The sequence below is a fragment of the Eptatretus burgeri genome, chromosome 11 (assembly GCF_056783735.1).
Source record: "Eptatretus burgeri isolate ZD-2024b chromosome 11, Ebu_testis_v1, whole genome shotgun sequence".
Classification (NCBI taxonomy): Eukaryota; Metazoa; Chordata; class Myxini; order Myxiniformes; family Myxinidae; genus Eptatretus; species Eptatretus burgeri.
Genome location: NC_140971.1, coordinates 94,794,493 through 94,813,207, shown reverse-complemented (window position 1 = coordinate 94,813,207; position 18,715 = coordinate 94,794,493). Strand labels below are relative to the sequence as shown.

At 45.1% G+C, this 18,715-nt stretch overlaps 1 protein-coding gene and 1 long non-coding RNA gene across 3 annotated transcripts in view; one reads left to right on the top strand and one right to left on the bottom strand.

The window, feature by feature from the left end:
• The window catches only part of RIPK2 (receptor interacting serine/threonine kinase 2), a 47,804-nt gene extending 30,585 nt beyond the window's left edge, over positions 1-17,219 (bottom strand). Inside the window, exons 1-3 of one of the 2 annotated variants that reach the window (XM_085847466.1) lie at positions 16,925-17,219; positions 15,333-15,559; positions 110-263 (exon numbers count right to left, since the gene is read on the bottom strand). In XM_085847466.1, coding sequence (XP_085703592.1) covers positions 110-263; positions 15,333-15,532 — 354 coding nt within the window. In that variant the 5' untranslated portion in view covers positions 15,533-15,559; positions 16,925-17,219. The remainder of the gene's footprint in view (positions 1-109; positions 264-15,332; positions 15,560-16,924) is intronic. The other variant, XM_085847465.1, reaches the window with a different exon arrangement.
• Positions 9,421-11,722, top strand: LOC147017688 (uncharacterized). The gene is made up of 3 exons (XR_015049598.1): positions 9,421-9,738; positions 11,108-11,156; positions 11,289-11,722. It is a non-coding gene; the product is annotated as an uncharacterized LOC147017688 (long non-coding RNA).
• Positions 17,220-18,715: the final 1,496 nt, after the last annotated feature.

Here is an 18,715-nt window from a genome sequence, read left to right as displayed (position 1 = left end):
CATACATGAATGGATGATTGGCAGGAAGGGAAGAGGTGGAGGAGTGGGAGGATGCTGGGGATCGTGGCAGGGGTCCGTGTAAATAAGATCAGAATGTTGCAGGTCATACCTGGTGGAGGAGTGCATCAAGGGACCCATTTGGCATGTACTCCATCACAATGGCCACAAACTCCGGGTCTTCGCAAACCCCCAGGATAGGAATGATGTGCGAAAAACGAGCTCGCTGCATCATCTCTGCCTCACGTAGTAATATTTTTCTCTCCCTGCATCAGATGTATATCATCATAATCATTTTGCCTTCATGGCCCTTTGCCCAAAATAAAAAAAATAATAAAAAAATACTCAAATTTTCTTTGGTTTTACTGTTGACCAAAAAGACTGCTAAAGAGGGAAGGAAATTCTGTAAAAGCATTATCCTCATGTGCAGCCGAGCAATTGATTTCTGGTTTCGTTGAAAGGGCATGTGTTATGTTGTTTCAATATACTATTTATCAACAGGTATCAAGCCTCTTGAAAGAAGGGAATGATGATGGGCAAAGGGTGGGATGAAGTGGGGTGAAGGGGAAACTGGAGGAGAACAAAATATCAAGGGTGCACCATCGCATGAGAAGAGTTGCAGATTAAAGGGTGACAATCTCAACAGATGCAGTAAATAAAATGAATAACAAGCTGGTAGGCGACATGGCTGCTCGCTATAGATGGAAAGCTGGCCGACATGACTAGCCGATATTCATGTCCATGCTATCAATCAATTTAGCACAATAAATATGATTTTCACAGCCCTCTTAGTTGGCGCCCAGAAACCCGCCTTGTGAAATTTCAGGCATGTTTCCAAAGAGACTCTAACAAATGGCAGCCCTGGTGATTCCATTTATCTATTCGCTAAAGATTTTATTTTTTTATATGATACTGTAAGACATTCTCCTAGGGCACAAAAAAACACGTCCCTCGGAGGTCCAGTTTCGGAGGTATTGATTTTTTTTGTACAGTCCACAATAAATGTACGATGTACGATAAAGTATTTTAGCTGTTGCTAAGCAACGGAGGGGTGCATAGCAACCATTCATTTTTGTGTACATGCTTGCCACATTGTACACATTTCATCCAAGTTTCATCAAAATCAGACTCTTTCTCTTCGAGATATTCGCAATTAACCATTTCTGAAACGTTCGACATGTACTCGCCCAAAACCTATCTCCTCCTACAAATATTTTTTGTTTGGGCTGCAAATTGGCAAGAAGGGAGCAAGATAGATTGCGCACAGAACTCTAAGCTTCGATTTTTCGATTTCTCTTTTGATTTTTTTCGATTTTTTCACCACTTTTAAAGGGTCGTTGCAATGCCGTTGCTAGGGCCCGGGGTCCCATATTCGAAAGCACATGATTCCCAGAAATATTGGTCCAACCTACCAAATTTCATTGGACTCTGTTGAGTGGTTTAGCCCCGAGGCTTCACTAAAGTTTCGCAGACAGACAGACAGATGGAAATGTCCAGAATAAGGGTGCTCTAAGAGCAGCCAATAAATGATATTTGCAGGATATGACAAAGGCGTGAACGTCACGTCCGTAACACCTCCTCCCACCCCATTCCCAATACCAAATCCGCATCACACTGCAGTCAATAACTGTGAAGACCTCATGTTAAGGTTTCTCAATGAAATAAATCGATAAAAAGGAAATTATTCGTTGGATGGAATTGACCGACTAGTTTCTAGTGATATATATTTTATCCCTGTTGGACTTGGACCAAAACGGGGGGGGGGGCTTATGAATTTGGTCTCGATTTTCGTGTCCGTGTGTGCGTAACCACATCTCAGACATGTATGGACCAATCTTATTTGTACTTAGCACAAAGACAACATACGATGGTGTACAAATTCATGTCATTTTGTTTCACGATGCAATCAAGGATGGCCAACTGGCGGCCATTTTAGTTGTAAAAAATACAGCCCAGTGTTGGACACGTCCCCAACCATTTCTCGGACATGAATGGTCTGATTTTGTTCAAACTTGGCACACAGTCCATGATGACATAAACGTGAACCTCACTTTATTTTGCGATCTGATCAAAGATGGTTGACTGATAGACTGGTGGCCATTTTAGTTGTTCAAAAAAAATGATGATAAAAAGGTATCCATCACATCCTCAACCATTTCTGGGACACGCATTTACCGATCTTAGTTGTAAATAAATATGGGCTAGCCCTTTAACTCCGCACAGCAAAATTACTAAAACAATGGGGGCATGACATTTTATGTCGTTTTTTCCTTGTTTACTCCTGGTCGGTGTGCGAACCAATGACTGAACCTACACACCATCAGTATGTGCAACAAAATGAACACAACTCAAAATTGTGTGAATATTGATATTTTTGGACCGCCGCTTGCACTGTCCAGACCCAAGAACCCTTAAATGAGGCATCATTCAGCATTATATGTGCTGTGATTACGACATTTACCTCATTCAGACACAATCATGCAACTTTAATTTAAATAGAGGAAATATCTCTAATGCACACACACAAACACACACACACACACACACACACACACACACACACACACACACACACACACACACACACACACACACACACACACACACACACACACACACACACACACACACACACACACACACACACACGCGGTCTGCCTAACTGGCATGCAAGACGTTGGCCATTATATAGCTTGCAGTGTTATTGTGAGAAAATGTTGAGGATATCCCAAAGACTCAATAGCTCAGCAGACTGTCACTATGTAAGTGATTTGAGTCTTAGGTTGGGTCCGTTTTTTCACACTCGCCCCACGTAGGAATTTATTCCTGCTTATACCGGGCATGGTGGCATGCGCCTGTAATCCAGCTACTCGGAGGCTTGGGTTGGAGGATCGCTTGAGGATGGGAGCTCTGTGCTGGGCCGCGCTATGAGAGGGTGTAGGGCAGCCGAGAATCATGGCGAAACCCAATCCTTATCCCTGTGTCGTAAGAGGTGACCAGAGTTGCGTCAGGAAGGGCATCCGGCGTAAAACCTATGCCAAATCAGTATGCGGATCATAACGGATGATCCGCTGTGGCGACCCCTCACGGGAGCAGCCGAAAGACGAACAACAACATATATATATATATATATATATATATATATATATATATATATATATATATATTGTTGCGAATTCTAGCCTGCCTGGCGTGCGAGCGATTGCGCAACTCCAATCGCAACCGCGTCGCCCACCGGGTGGACAATTCAGTCGTGACCCTCCTGGAACTACCGTCAGGAGCCAGTCACGGGTGGGGGTTTAACCTCACCACGATCGTGCCAATTGCCCACCCGCGCAGGATAGTGTTGTTCGCCAAATTTGACCTACCTAAGTACCTGCGCGAGTCGTCGACCGGGCGATTGTACCTCGCCGCAGGTCGGCCTAGGACAAGAACTGCTTAAGCGGTCCGTTCCGTGCTACAGTGATAACCGAGCATTGTTATCGCCGACCTCAACGGATGTGATTATTTATCGGGTGTTTAAAACCCACCTAATTATTCCACGATGCAAGATGGCATTTTCAATGGGGAAAGAAGACGCAACGAACGAGATACATTTCACACAAGGACATTTATTATGCAGCACATATTACACACACAACACAAGCAAGGCAGGAATGCAATTTACAGGCAAGAAATAGAAAACAAAAGCAATACGACCGACTATAATTATTAGCAATGTACAGTCACTTACACAGGTTTACTTATAGGGACACGGCGCCACAGCAGTCATACAAAAGCAAAGAAAAACCCTCCCCATAGGCAGGGATGTAGACGGGGTTCGTAAACCTTTATGGCATGGGACCTGGAGGACCGAACGGGTCCCGTGAGACTGAAGGGTCTTACCCACGCCCTTGTGGCGTGACGGTGGGCAGGTCGCGACGTCGACTCCCCACAGCCTTGCGTAGCCGCGCCTGACCTCGGGCCCCTGGTGTGGTCAGCGAGCTCTCTCTGGCGTTGCTGCTGGTGCTTTCATGACCCACGACCGAACGAGAAAGGACTGAAGGGCAGAAGGGGCTTCAGGAGCAGAGAGAGAATGACGTCGATGACCCAGACAGAGAGAGTGAGAGCTCGACCCTGGCCACCAAGAGAGAGAAGCACTCGACCCCGACAGCGAGCTCATGGACCAGAGAGAGAGTGACGTCGACGACCCAGACAGAGAGAGTGAGAGCTCGACCCTGGCCACCAAGAGAGAGAAGCACTCGACCCCGACAGAGAGCTCATGGACCAGAGAGAGAGTGACGTCGACGACCCAGACAGAGAGAGTGAGAGCTCGACCCTGGCCACCAAGAGAGAGAAGCACTCGACCCCGACAGAGAGAGAGAGCTCATGGACCTTGCGCGCGGTCCGCCTTATATAGCGCGGGGCTCCGCCCTTCGCTCCTCCCCGTTTTCGGCTCCACCTCCCTTCGAGAAGGTTCCCGAAAAGGGGCGTTCCCTCACCCCGACCGCCTCACTCTGTTCATCCACCAATCGGCGGCGAGCTGCCCTCCCCCTGCCTCAGTCGCACTCCTCGGAAAAAACAGGCGGGAAAAATCCGCGTGCCCATCGGAACTCTTGGTTCCCTTTTTCGTTCGACGGTTTTCAACGCGGCTTGTTGCTTGCGTGGAGGTTTGTTCAAAATAACGATAGAAAAGAGAAACGGCTATCTCAAAGAGTCGCAGCCCGGTGAATCACACGAAATCCCTAAATTCAACGGTGGGGAACTATCTGCACATAAACTTCGCCTCATAACTGATCTAAGGACCCTTTATGGTGTATTGCGAATTTCCACAGCCATAACAATATATATATATATATATATATATATATATATATATATATATATATATATATATATATTTATATATATATATATATATATATATATTTATATATATATATATATATTTATATATATATATATATATATATATATTTATATATATATATATATATATATATACACACACACACACACACACGTATAAAAAATATAAATACACACACACACACGTATAAAAAATATATACACACACACACACACACACAGACACACAGACACACAGACACACATAAATTGACTCCTCCCATGCTATTCTCGCCAAAGAAAGCTGCCTAAAGCAACCTGAAAGGCTACCTAAGGTAAGCCCTTTGCTGTTTCAAACCCTTTCCATAGTTCCTCCACAGCTGTAAAGACATTCACAAATAGTACACACATGAGAATCCCAATGCTACACACCCCCTCAGCTGCTGGACTGGTTTCATCGTTTGATGGCAAATCAACAGCGCAGACAGACATGCATACCAATGAGGCTCCTTGCTGTTTTCACCTCACCATACCGGGTACACATGTCCAGCGGTAAAGCAGAGTAAACCTCCTGAGCCTTCCCTGTGAAAACACTTTGCAATAACATAGTCTAAGACTCCTCAGGCCACTGCAATGTATGTGGCACCTTTTCAAAATGCAGAAAGTAATTATCTTCCACTGTTTCCCTAAAGAGCGGAACAAGTCTCACCTGTCTGGTAAGGTCCCAAGACTTTGGACTGGTTGTCAGATGTGCTAGATTTGGCGTGGGTTGCATTCCCTTCTCCATTTCCAACTCTCGTATCCTTAGTTGTCCCTGCATATCTTGCTCTTTAATCAACAGCTCTTTCGCCCGCAACTCCATCTCTCTATCATTTTCTCTCTCTCTCGCATTTCTCTTTCTCATGCTTGGTTCTGCAGTTCCAATGCCCTTGTCTCTAACTTCGCAATTCCACATTCTCACCCTGTATTAATTGAAACGCCATGTCAGGCAAAAGCTTCTGTTCCACTAAATTGCTCAATGTCAACGCTAGAATTTCTGCTTTCTTTTGACTAGGCTTAACCTTTAACTGACAATGTCGAGCCAAGTCTACCAGCTTAGATTTCTTTAACCCACTTAGTTTCTCCACACTTGGTGCCTAAATAAACTCAGGAGCAATAAATGCCACAGTGGTCGATTGTGGTTTCACCTGGTTCTTTTAATCACTTGAGAATTACCATTAGCAATTCAAATTCTTTTTGAACGAAACCCCAACACCTTTTACGGGGTCTTATCTTCTGGATAAGTTTTCTTCTGGATAAGTGTTTCTCTGGACACACCCACAAATCCTAGTGTGGAGTGGTCAGAGTACTCAATTGGTCTTGTGGATTAAAAATCGCAGACGAGCCCCAAATTTCTGTTACGCACGAGCTCCGTGCCTCAGGGCGAGTGCCCTGAGGGAGCGTGGCAGACAACTAGAACGATCACTTTAAACTTTTCCGGCTATTGTTAACCAGGTGACACCAGCGCGCGACATAAAATAGAAGGATATCTAAAATGCAATTTATTAATCCCTACTGTCATTTACTAAGAATCCATCACAATGATTCAATACCAGCATTCAATGGCTGTAAAATTCCCCCAATGTTATAAATCTCACGTTCAATGCTTTCAAAACTTACTCAGAGTTACACACACGTGTTTCAATGCAGTTTTGAATATTCCCACAACTCTGAAGTAGGCAACTTTACTCCGGCACTCCTGTCTCCCATGTGTTTTTTCATACAACACTTTGATGGAATGCGAGCCGTGAGTCAAGGTTGAGATCTTGTACTTTTGAAGCGAGCGGGAAGGCTCCAGACGGCGTACAGATGCTCATGAAGTGAAGATTAACCGGCCAGCCGCGTACGTGGCGAGCATGCCCCATGGGTGAATTCCGCAGTAAGGAATTGCACAGGGCCATGAGGAGGAGGGTGGATTTGACCTTGGCGCGAGATGCCCAGAAAAATTGTCGATGTGGATTGTCAGCATGGATGATACCCACAGAGTTGCGTTGGTTCCTCATGAACTCAACCGGTCAGCCGGCAGGAATAACCCGCACGGGTGAAGGTACAGTGGGTAAGACTTGGGTCTGTGGTCAACAAGTGCCCTGTGGTACAGGGCTCACGAAACCGTCACAGCCCGCCCCCACCATGCACAGCTCGCGTTGACAAAATGAACTTGACCGCATTCAGCCGAAGCTGGATCTCTGGTTCACATCTCAAGTCCTCCTCCTCTCTCAAACGCTCACCTGATATTGCAACGATACAAGGTCAACCCTGAGACTTCCCAAAACACGCAGTCACATTAGACTTCCCAAAACACACAATCACATTCGACTTCCCAAAACATACAATCACATTTGACTCTCAAAATTCAAAATCACAAAAATGAAAGATTTTGGAAACAAAACGAGAAGTCAATACAGTATAATGGGCCAGAACTCGTACATACTGACACAGAGGACATTCCCAAGCCCTTCCATTTTGACTTTGATGGACTGTATCCTTCATACAGCGCTGGCGCTGCCAAAGCAGTTTCTTTGAAAGGGTTACACTGTGTCGATTGCCATTGTCTCATCAGCGTTGTTTGTCCATGCTCTATCCTTTTAATTGCTGAAACTCAGGCAAGTCAGCAGCGTGGATCATTTTTAAAATCTTTGGTGTGACTCATCCGGGGTTTGAACGACCTCCCAGACTTATACGGGATGCTCTAACGAACCTCTTCAATACGTAATAATTAAATAGACCCAAGAAATGGTGGTTCTGCATTTAAAATTAAAATCGATGGGCAGAGGTCGTTGTGGATGAGAGAGGTGGTAAAGTACCTGCACCACGTATGCAATACCTCTCGAGTCAAACGACTCAGCAATTGTTTGCTCACCTAATCACCTGGAATTTGGTCTGGTGAGCTGATCGATCGATCAATGTCCGTAGGTAAGTCAGTGAGTCTGCAAACACTTCATTTATTATCGCTTGAACCAAACACACGATTTTGACGAAACTTGGCTACAAGTTTCATATTTGATGCCCAACGAAGGTGTATTGACCACATCAAAATCTGCGCTCACTAATGGGTTGTAATCTGGCCAAAAAACACCAAAAAATTCCTCCCCTAACCAACAGGGGGCGTTGCATCAGCAGCACAGCCATGCCCTCAGTCAATAACAAAAACCTGTAAAAACATGCCATTTAACCAGTAAAAACATGATCTGTAACTAGTAAAAACATGACATGTGACCAGTAAAAACATGACATGTGACCAGTAAAAACATGACATGTGACCAGTAAAAACATGACATGTAACCAGTAAAAACATGATCTGTAACTTATAAAAACATGATCCGTAACCAGTAAAAACATGCCATGTAACCAGTAAAAACATGCCATGTAACCAGTAAAAACATGACATGTAACCAGTAAAAACATGACATGTGACCAGTAAAAACATGACATGTGACCAGTAAAAACATGACATGTGACCAGTAAAAACATGACCTGTGACCAGTAAAAACATGACCTGTGACCAGTAAAAACATCACCCGAGACCAATAAAAACATGACATGTAACCAGTAAAAACATGACATGTAACCAGTAAAAACATGACATGTAACCAGTAAAAACATGACATGTGACCAGTAAAAACATGACATGTGACCAGTAAAAACATGACATGTAACCAGTAAAAACATGATCTGTAACTAGTAAAAACATGATCCGTAAGCAGTAAAAACATGCCGTGTAACCAGTAAAAACATGCCATGTAACCAGTAAAAACATGACATGTGACCAGTAAAAACATGACATGTGACCAGTAAAAACATGACATGTGACCAGTAAAAACATGACATGTGACCAGTAAAAACATGACATGTGACCAGTAAAAACATGATCCATAACCAGTAAAAACATGACATGTGACCAGTAAAAACATGACATGTGACCAGTAAAAACATGACATGTGACCAGTAAAAACATGACATGTAACCAGTAAAAACATGATCTGTAACTAGTAAAAACATGATCCGTAACCAGTAAAAACATGCCATGTAACCAGTAAAAACATGACATGTGACCAGTAAAAACATGACATGTGACCAGTAAAAACATGACATGTGACCAGTAAAAACATGACATGTGACCAGTAAAAACATGACATGTGACCAGTAAAAACATGACATGTGACCAGTAAAAACATGACATGTAACCAGTAAAAACATGACATGTAACCAGTAAAAACATGACATGTGACCAGTAAAAACATGACAGGTAACCAGTAAAAACATGACATGTAACCAGTAAAAACATGACATGTAACCAGTAAAAACTTGACATGTGACCAGTAAAAACATGACATGTGACCAGTAAAAACATGACCTGTGACCAGTAAAAGCATGACATGTAACCAGTAAAAACATGGTCTGTAACCAGTAAAAACATGACATGTAACCAGTAAAAACATGACATGTAACCAGTAAAAACTTGACATGTAGCCAGTAAAAACTTGACATGTAACCAGTAAAAACATGACATGTAACCAGTAAAAACATGACCTGTGACCAGTAAAAACATCACCCGAGACCAGTAAAAACATGACCTGTGACCAGTAAAAACATGACATGTAACCAGTTATAACATGACATGTAACCAGTAAAAACATGACCTGTGACCAGTAAAAACATGACCTGTAACCAGTCATAACATGTCCTGTAATCAGTAAAAACGTATAGATGTAATCCGCATCAAGAGGGCTTCCATTCAACGAATCACGTGACCATATTCTGAGCATTAACAAAATTTCGATATTTTATAACGTCATTGTCTATTGCTTCTGTTGCAGGTGAGCTTCAGGACCCATGGTCCTATTTTTATGACATTAAAGCTGCGACCATCTGCAGGTTGGTTCAACATTGTCCACACTGCAAGGGTGTTGTCACTCAGGGAGAGTTTTCATCCATTTTGCACTTGTGGGACCCTTTGACACAGTCACCAAAACCGGTGACCCCCACTCATAGGTGATTGCGTGTGACCAAGAAATGTTTAACTCTGATTCCCTCCAAAAACACAATGGTGGACAATTAATTAAATGAAAAATTCAAGTGTCATAAAAATAATTATATATGCATCAGCATAGGTTTTCAATGTTTCTTTTGTTTTAGTCAATTGTAATGCAATGCAGTATTTATTTATTTATTTTTTTAACGGAAATTTATCTAAACAAAATTGAAGTCACTTGTCTCTCATTACACTTTCTCACCTCATTCATTCAAGTCCCACATCTCATTCATTCAAGTCCCACATCTCATTCATTCAAGTCCCACATCTCATCCATTCAAGTCCCACATCTCATTCATTCAAGTCCCACATCTCATTCAAATGTTCTCTCTCATCTCCAATATTCATACTCCTTACTTCACACTATCAACCCTAATCTTTGAAGGAGAATTAAATCGATTTAAAATGTTTCATATCCCTTCCCTCTCACTTCTGAACATACTCTCATACTACTTCTCACTCCCTTGATTATATGATCCATTCATGCCGCCTGGCATTTGGAGCTTCTTCTGAACTTTCACCACTTTCGTCACATTCTTGGGCCCACATTCCGATTATATTCCAGGTGACCTTCACTCCTTTCATTTCCTTCTCGATGGTAAGTCGCCAGGTCTCTCTTGGCCGTCCATCCATTCTCTTACTGTCAGGTGCCCTGCATATTGCTCTTTTCGGAACATCTTGATCCTCCATGCGTATCACGTGACCAATCCATCTCCACCTCCAAATTTTTATATATATTCCATGATGTTTTTCCTCCCTATTAACCTTTCAACCTCTTTCTTACGAGGCCTGTCAAGCCAAAAGGTTCTCAAGGTTTTATTGTGGTTGCTGTCGATGAAAGACTCAGGATTGCTATTTCTTTAGTGATTTTTCCAAGATTCACATCCAAATGGGAGAACTGATTTCACGTTGCTGTCACGAGCCTCGGCTCGAGCCTTTCACGTTTCACGAGCCTCGGCTTCGTTTTGTGATGTAATGCATTTGATTTCAAACTTCCTTGAGTCTCATGAATGCACCCTTTGCCTTTGGTATCCGTGGTAGTACATCTGCATCTAACCCCTCCTGTTATGGTAACTAATGACTACAGATATGTGAACTTGTCAACCTTGATGATGATGATGATGATGATGATGATGATGATGATGATGATGTTACTGGCATGCTTTGATTCTTGTTAATTTTCAGCTCCACCTGCACCCCAATCTCCTGCAGATGATTTACTTTCTCCTGCATGCAATGTATACAAGGACTGCGACACCAGGTAGATGTTTATCAGCAAATCAGAGTTCCTCTCGGTGTTCAAATTAGTTCCTCCAAAGTATTATGTTCCTTCTCTGTTCACTTGTTCACTTGTTTCACTTGTCTGTTCACTTGTTCACTTGTTTTCCCACAGCACCCAGTCCAACACCACTAAAAACAGTAATGGAGACAACATGCAACCTTGTCTGACACCCGTGGCACCGTAACTTCAAATTCGGATGAAAACTTGTTGTTGCAAATTCCACTGCACGTACTCTTGATTATCCGGACACAGGGGCGTTGATCCATCTCAAGGTTTGGTTGGAAGAGATTGTCGGCACACCTGTGCGTGCGTGTTTGTTTTTCGGTAAATCACGCTCTTGCATGTTACGTTTCAGCATCATCTTACTTCAATGAGCCGATTAAAAATGAACAAAAACCCACTCTTCGATGCTGCACACTGGGTTGGTATCGCTGTATGAACTCAAGCTGCGGCTTCTTTGCTGGTACGGGGTTGAAAACACAGCTGACTCACACCTCAAGGACAGTCCCTGTGCGCACAAGGTGCACGCTGCAAACAACCTTATTTTACCTTCATTTTCTTGGGGGGGGGGGGGAGTTTGCCTTCTACATGGGGATTTACTGTATAGTGAACCGTCTGCATGCGTTACCTTAAAACAGGTTGAATTTGAAGAAAGGGTCAAGTGTAGGCAAACTGAAGATGAGGCCAGATAAGATGAACATGTGCTGCCTCTGATAGTCAGTGTTACATTGAGGAACGCCTAAACCAAGTGTGAGTGCATACAACCATAGAAAAAGCACACTTCATGAACTGGAGAAGTAAATTTACGCTGGCACGCTTAGGCTTGGTCTATGCGTACGTACATTGGATGCAAGCTCATGGGGTGCCATCATGGTTGGTCAATTTGTCATGTTGGAAGTCATGCATTATTCAAGCAGTCTCGGTATCTCTACTCCAAACAGTCTCGGTATCTCTACTCCAAACAGTCTCGGTATCTCTACTCCAAACAGTCTCGGTATCTCTACTCCAAACAGTCTCGGTATCTCTACTCCAAACAGTCTCGGTATCTCTACTCCAAACAGTCTCGGTATCTGCTCCTCCAAACAATCTCGGTATCTGCTCCTCCAAACAGTCTCGGTATCTGCTCCTCCAAACAGTCTCGGTATCTGCTCCTCCAAACAGTCTCGGTATCTCTACTCCAAACAGTCTCGGTATCTCTACTCCAAACAGTCTCGGTATCTCTACTCCAAACAGTCTCGGTATCTCTACTCCAAACAGTCTCGGTATCTCTACTCCAAACAGTCTCGGTATCTCTACTCCAAACAGTCTCGGTATCTCTACTCCAAACAGTCTCGGTATCTCTACTCCAAACAGTCTCGGTATCTCTACTCCAAACAGTCTCGGTATCTCTACTCCAAACAGTCTTGGTATCTCTACTCCAAACAGTCTCGGTATCTCTACTCCAAACAGTCTCGGTATCTCTACTCCAAACAGTCTCGGTATCTCTACTCCAAACAGTCTCGGTATCTCTACTCCAAACAGTCTCGGTATCTCTACTCCAAACAGTCTCGGTATCTCTACTCCAAACAGTCTCGGTATCTCTACTCCAAACAGTCTCGGTATCTCTACTCCAAACAGTCTCGGTATCTCTACTCCAAACAGTCTTGGTATCTCTACTCCAAACAGTCTCGGTATCTCTACTCCAAACAGTCTCGGTATCTCTACTCCAAACAGTCTCGGTATCTCTACTCCAAACAGTCTCGGTATCTCTACTCCAAACAGTCTCGGTATCTCTACTCCAAACAGTCTCGGTATCTCTACTCCAAACAGTCTCGGTATCTGCTCCTCCAAACAGTCTCGGTATCTGCTCCTCCAAACAGTCTCGGTATCTGCTCCTCCAAACAGTCTCGGTATCTGCTCCTCCAAACAGTCTCGGTATCTGCTCCTCAAAACAGTCTCGGTATCTGCTCCTCCAAACAGTCTCGGTATCTGCTCCTCCAAACAGTCTCGGTATCTGCTCCTCCAAACAGTCTCGGTATCTGCTCCTCCAAACAGTCTCGGTATCTGCTCCTCCAAACAGTCTCGGTATCTGCTCCTCCAAACAGTCTCGGTATCTGCTCCTCCAAACAGTCTCGGTATCTGCTCCTCCAAACAGTCTCGGTATCTGCTCCTCCAAACAGTCTCGGTATCTGCTCCTCCAAACAGTCTCGGTATCTGCTCCTCCAAACAGTCTCGGTATCTGCTCCTCCAAACAGTCTCGGTATCTGCTCCTCCAAACAGTCTCGGTATCTGCTCCTCCAAACAGTCTCGGTATCTGCTCCTCCAAACAGTCTCGGTATCTCTACTCCAAACAGTCTCGGTATCTCTACTCCAAACAGTCTCGGTATCTCTACTCCAAACAGTCTCGGTATCTCTACTCCAAACAGTCTCGGTATCTGTTCCTCCAAACAGTCTCGGTATCTGTTCCTCCACACAGTCTCGGTATCTGTTCCTCCAAACAGTCTCGGTATCTGTTCCTCCAAACAGTCTCGGTATCTGTTCCTCCAAACAGTCTCGGTATCTGTTCCTCCAAACAGTCTCGGTATCTGTTCCTCCAAACAGTCTCGGTATCTGTTCCTCCAAACAGTCTCGGTATCTGTTCCTCCAAACAGTCTCGGTATCTGTTCCTCCAAACAGTCTCGGTATCTGTTCCTCCAAACAGTCTCGGTATCTGTTCCTCCAAACAGTCTCGGTATCTGTTCCTCCAAACAGTGTCGGTATCTGTGCTCCAAACAGTCTCGGTATCTGCTCCTCCACAAAGTCTCGGTATCTGCTCCTCCACAAAGTCTCGGTATCTGCTCCTCCACATAGTCTCGATATCTGCTCCTCCACACAGTCTCGGTATCTGCTCCTCCACACATTCGCGGTATCTGCTCCTCAACACAGTCTCGGTATCTGCTCCTCCACAAAGTCTCGGTATCTCTACTCCAAACAGCCTCGGTATCTCCACTCCAAACATCCTCGGTATCTCCACTCCAAACAGCCTCAGTATCTCCACTCCAAACAGCCTCGGTATCTCCACTTCAAACAGCCTCGGTATCTCCACTCCAAACAGCCTCGGTATCTCCACTCCAAACAGCCTCGGTATCTCAACTCCAAACAGCCTCGGTATCTCCACTCCAAACAGCCTCGGTATCTCCACTCCAAACAGCCTCGGTATCTCCACTCCAAACAGCCTCGGTATCTCCACTTCAAACAGCCTCGGTATCTCCACTCCAAACAGCCTCGGTATCTCCACTCCAAACAGCCTCGGTATCTCAACTCCAAACAGCCTCGGTATCTCTACTCCAAACAGCCTCGGTATCTCCACTCCAAACAGCCTCGGTATCTCTACTCCAAACAGCCTCGGTATCTCTACTCCAAACAGCTTCGGTATCTCTACTCCAAACAATCTCGGTATCTCTACTCCATACAGTCTCGGTATCTCAACTCCAAACAGCCTCGGTATCTCAACTCCAAACAGCCTCGGTATCTCAACTCCAAACAGCCTCGGTATCTCTACTCCAAACAGCTTCGGTATCTCTACTCCAAACAATCTCGGTATCTCTACTCCATACAGTCTCGGTATCTCTCACATTGCCCCTGTGTTCACACTATGACCACCTTTTCAAAGTCGATCGATCACAGGTAAAGGCTTGCACTCTATTCATTGCATTGTTCGATTATTGTTCTCACGGTGTGTTTTCGTATTCCCTCCCTTTGTTTTGTTCTCGAATAGCTCACAAATCCCCAACCTTACTCATGATCTTTTCTCCCCCCATTAACCACCCGACCCACCCAACACGCCCCTTCTCTTGCAGGTTAGTGTTTTCTCCCATCTATTTCTTTCATTCATGGTTTAACTTTCCTGTTCTTTCAGCACTTCTTTCTTGCGCTCGAGTCCAACTTCTTCATGACCCTGTAACTTTCTTCCCCACCCCTTCACCCTCCTCTCTGGCTCACGGTGTGTTTTCTCACCTTTCCACTCTGTTCTCTTATGGGGTTCCCCTCTTCCATGAGCCTCAACGTTCTACACAAAAAAAATCTAAAACTGAGCAACTGGGTGATAAAACATCTCTCATGGTTTAAAAAACAACAACAAATAGCCGATGTTAGCCAAGTAGGCCGGTGCACTGATCACGCGAGTGAAGCCCTCACCTGACCGAGATTGCGCCATCTAGGCTCAGGCACTTGACAGCCACGTGGGTGAGCCAGTCAGCGTGACGTGCGTGGAACACCGAACCGAACCCGCCGTGTGCGAGCAGGTGCAGATCCAGGAGTTTCTGGTATGGAACCAGCTGCAAATCGCATGTACCTGTCGTCACGCTCTCCTTTCGCTCCGCCTCACCTGCCGCCATCGCCCACCAAATGGTGCAGTGACGAACCTGCGTCATGGGGGAAAAAATGACACAAATGACTGCTGAAGTATTGATTGAAAAGATAAATTCAGATCACATGATTAGATGCAGTCCTCGAGAGCTTCCTTAAGTTAGTTAGTCCTCGAGGGCTTCCTTTAGTGGGTTAGTCCTCGAGGGCTTCCTTTAGTGGGTTAGTCCTTGAGGGCTTCCTTAATGGGTTAGTCCTTGAGGGCTTCCTTTAGTGGGTTAGTTTTCGAGAGATTCCTTTAGTGGGTTAGTCCTTCAGGGCTTGCTTTAGTGGGTTAGTCCTTGAGGGCTTCCTTTAGTGGGTTAGTCCTTGAGGGCTTCCTTTAGTGGGTTAGTCCTCGAGAGCTTCCTTTAGTGAGTTAGTCCTCGAGGCCTTCTTTTCGTGGGTCAGTCCTTGAGGGCTTCCTTTAGTGGGTTAGTCCTCGAGGGCGTCCTTTCGTGAGTTAGTCCTCGAGGGCTTCCTTTCGTGGGTTCGACCTCGAGGGCTTCCTTTCGTGGGTTAGTCCTGGAGGGCTTCCTTTCGTGGGTTAGTCCTGGAGGGCTTCCTTTCGTGGGTTAGTCCTGGAGGGCTTCCTTTAGTGGGTTAGTCTTCGAGGGCTTCCTTTTGTGGGTTCGCAGTCTTCGCACACTTCCCGCTTCCAACCATCTCGGATGCGTCCGAGTTCGCTCTCTGCTGCAGATTGCAAGAACCATGGTGAGCCGACTGGAGCCACTTTCCCTCCAGTTCATCGACATCAATGATAACTGCCCTCAATTAACCCCCATCTTATTGTGGGTTCGCCAAGCTGTTGAGGGGAGGGGGGGGGGGAGTTTGGCCCAACTCTTTCGATCACGAACCGGCTGGCCAGGTTTGACGTTCGAACGAACGTGCAGGAATTTGTAATTTGTTTAAGGTGCAGCTGCTAGCTCACCCCACCTTTCGCAAAGAACACCGTGGCGGTCTTTAAAGTCTACAAAGTAACGCCAGCAGACAGGACACCCGGCTTAATGACCAGCACATGCGATCGGACGACGCGCTTCGTGATTCAACGGCCTGCCTGCGCAACACCAACCAAGCAGTTTACAGTCGGATCTGGCTGGATTCGGGATTCAAACCCAGACTAGACAACTGGAAAGGTGTATTCGGCGTGCCGCCATGCTGCCACGACCCAAATCCGAGATATCCGTGATTTGAACCGACACTGTATACGAGCTGAAGTTATCCAAGGAATGCCGATCCACAACGGGGAAGAACTTCCTCTTGCAAGTCCTGTCATATTATCCGTATAATAAGTCTGCACCGTCCAAAATCCTTAATATCGACTCGGCACAACGAAGTGACATATTACGGCAGGTGTAACACAACGAGTGCCGTCACGAACCTACCTGTGAATGTCACGTCCGGAGCCGTCACCGGATCTTACCTTCGGACCGAAGGAGGACGCAAGATATCACCCTTCCCGAGGAGGCCCGCAAACTGGGATTTGACAAGAGGGAATCGCTTTCAGAGGCAGAAACTTCCGGGAGATTTCGTAAAATGATGTCATGGCCGCATTTGTCAGTCCCAGCTGTATTGTCCGAACGGTCCCCCGAGTGTGGATCCAGGGACCGACCGTTGTGAACAAGAACAAGACCCGTTCTTGTTGGGGGTACACGGGGTCCAAGACCTGTACGCGGGGCCGACTGTTGGGACATCTCAATTGGTGTCAAATCCCGAGTCTTGACTCGGACGTTCGGTCTGGGTTTGATTCCTAGACGAGGAAATTATTTTTAAAATATGCAAATGTAATTATTTTTTTGTACACGCTTGTGTACGTGTACGTCGTTCGATCCTTCCTTCCGAGGAGTTGTATGTGTATCCACTACTGGAATGGATATATCAATGGGGTCGTCGTAGTTTTCTGTAATGCTCGAGCAGACTTTGGACAGATTCGGGAGGCACAAATATGGACACAAGCACACGATTACCCGATAAGCCATCTTCTTAAAGATAGTGCAACCACCTTCAACGCCCATAATTATTGAGTGGCAGCACACGGGACAACCGGCTGAACAACTTTCCAAACCATCGCATACCATTGAAAAGGATTTACCATATCTCAAAAGGTTGTGCACGGATTCGGACGAAACTTGGTGGATGAGTCGGTTAGGTGACAAGGACCAAACGATTTGATTTTGGTAGAAGTCCGAATCCAGTTCCAGCCTATCAGTTGGATCCAAAACGTAAACTGTCAGCCTGGCGGAGCTATGCACTCCACCGAGGACCGTTTGAGTTCGTCTGTTACTTCTTTAATGACCTGAATTATTCCCATATTCTTGTGTTCTTGGCCAGGGTTTTTGGGGCTGGTCTTTGTGGGGGGTTTTTGATGCAAGTCTTTCACGAACCTCCTGGCCAGTTATGACATTCGACTGAATATGGTAGGAACTTGTAATTTGCTCATGGTGTTGGCGATAGCTTGCCGACTCTTCGCAAAGGATACCATGGGATCCTTAACATCCACAAACGAATGCCGACAGACGGGACGCCCAGTTTAACGTCCATCCGAGGGAAGGCACACAAAACGATGCCTCGCCATGCATGTGAAACACTAGGATGGCAGGTGATAAGTAGGTGTGGATTCGAACCCAGAGCAGATAGCTCAGAAGTGAGTGTGCATACCTCTCGGCGGTCATTCAGCCACGACACAATTATATGAGGAAACGGATGAGTGGTCAGAAATTCTTAACAGGTACAGAGATTGTGCATGCGGTACACCTTGATGCGATTGAAGAACAAACTTTGTTCATATTATATGGAATCTGTGGTGTTCCATCCTTGCTTGGATCGACAGTTTGTTGGGAAATCTGAGGTTTTATGGAGAGCGGGGATTGGTGGTGCTCGTTCAGACTGGTCAGAAGGTACTCAATGGAGGGTACAATGGGAGTGCTTGGGACCAGGGCTTTTCCTCACTAAAATGAATGAGTGCGAGGGCTGAAATAGAGATTTTATCGCTTCTTTTTTTATTTAAAACTTACTTTTAAATATGTTCCTTTGATTAAAAGTTGTTCATTGCTTGCTTTTAGCTAAACTTTGTTCTAGTAGTGTTCTGATGATTTGAGATATAACCATGAATTGTATTTGGAGACACTGGCCAAGTGAAAAAATGGCGCACAGGACACGTCCTCATTTCCACGTCA